Source organism: Octopus bimaculoides, chromosome 14, assembly GCF_001194135.2.
Source record: "Octopus bimaculoides isolate UCB-OBI-ISO-001 chromosome 14, ASM119413v2, whole genome shotgun sequence".
Classification (NCBI taxonomy): Eukaryota; Metazoa; Mollusca; class Cephalopoda; order Octopoda; family Octopodidae; genus Octopus; species Octopus bimaculoides.
In genome coordinates this window covers 46147716-46148570 of record NC_068994.1, presented here as the reverse complement: position 1 = coordinate 46148570, position 855 = coordinate 46147716, and the positions used below count along the sequence as shown (strand labels likewise).

Genomic DNA, 855 nt, shown 5'->3' with positions numbered 1-855 from the left:
ATACACACATACATACATACGTACATACATACATACATACATACATACATACATACATACACACACACACACACACACACACACACACACACACACACACACACACACACACACATATATATATATATATACATACATACATATATGTATGTGTGTATGTAAATCAGATCTCAAAATGAGGACGATATTGTTTCATGAATTTATTCAAGGTTGCGATCGTTTCGGATGGTTGGAGGAACTGTTTTATCGTTAGAGAATTGACTTGAATGTCTAATTAATTAATTAATAAATTAATTAATGTAATAGTTATCCCTCTCAAACATTCTCATCAGACCCCCTAAAGTTGTGTGTGTATGTGTGTGTGATTGTTTGTTAGCGTTTCGCTAATCATGACATTGGTGAAAATATTGCAATTCGTATTTTCTTAAGGGGTTTTTGGTCCATGCTGCTTGTATGAGAGTTTGTATATATTACAGTCTTATATGCGTAAACACTCTTCCTTAGTAGTCATGTCTAATCGTTATTTCTCCTGATGTTGATCTACTCTTCAGAACGAAGACCCTGCCGGAAGCAAGAAAAGAGTGTTCAACTCCAAGTGTCTTCAGTTATTGTACCAAAAGGAATGCCATGAAACCGGGTAAGAGAGGGAGAAAAACAAGGAAGAAAGAGAGGGAGTGGGAGAGAGAGAGTGTGTGGGAGATAGATTGAGAGAGAGAGAGAGGGAGAGAGAGAGAGAGAGAAAATTGGGCAAGAAAAGAGAGTGTGAAAGAAAAACAGAGAAAGAGAGAGGGAGGGAGGGAGGGAGAGAGAAGGAAGGAGTGAAATTGAAAGAGGGAGATTGGAGAGCAACAATGA

General features: G+C 37.9%; 1 protein-coding gene across 1 annotated transcript in view; it reads left to right on the top strand.

Annotated features, from left to right (window-relative positions):
* The window catches only part of LOC106870532 (BTB/POZ domain-containing protein 16), a 243135-nt gene that overhangs the window by 50111 nt on the left and 192169 nt on the right, over positions 1-855 (top strand). The window contains exon 4 of the mRNA XM_052972597.1: positions 552-637. Coding sequence (XP_052828557.1) covers positions 552-637 — 86 coding nt within the window. The remainder of the gene's footprint in view (positions 1-551; positions 638-855) is intronic.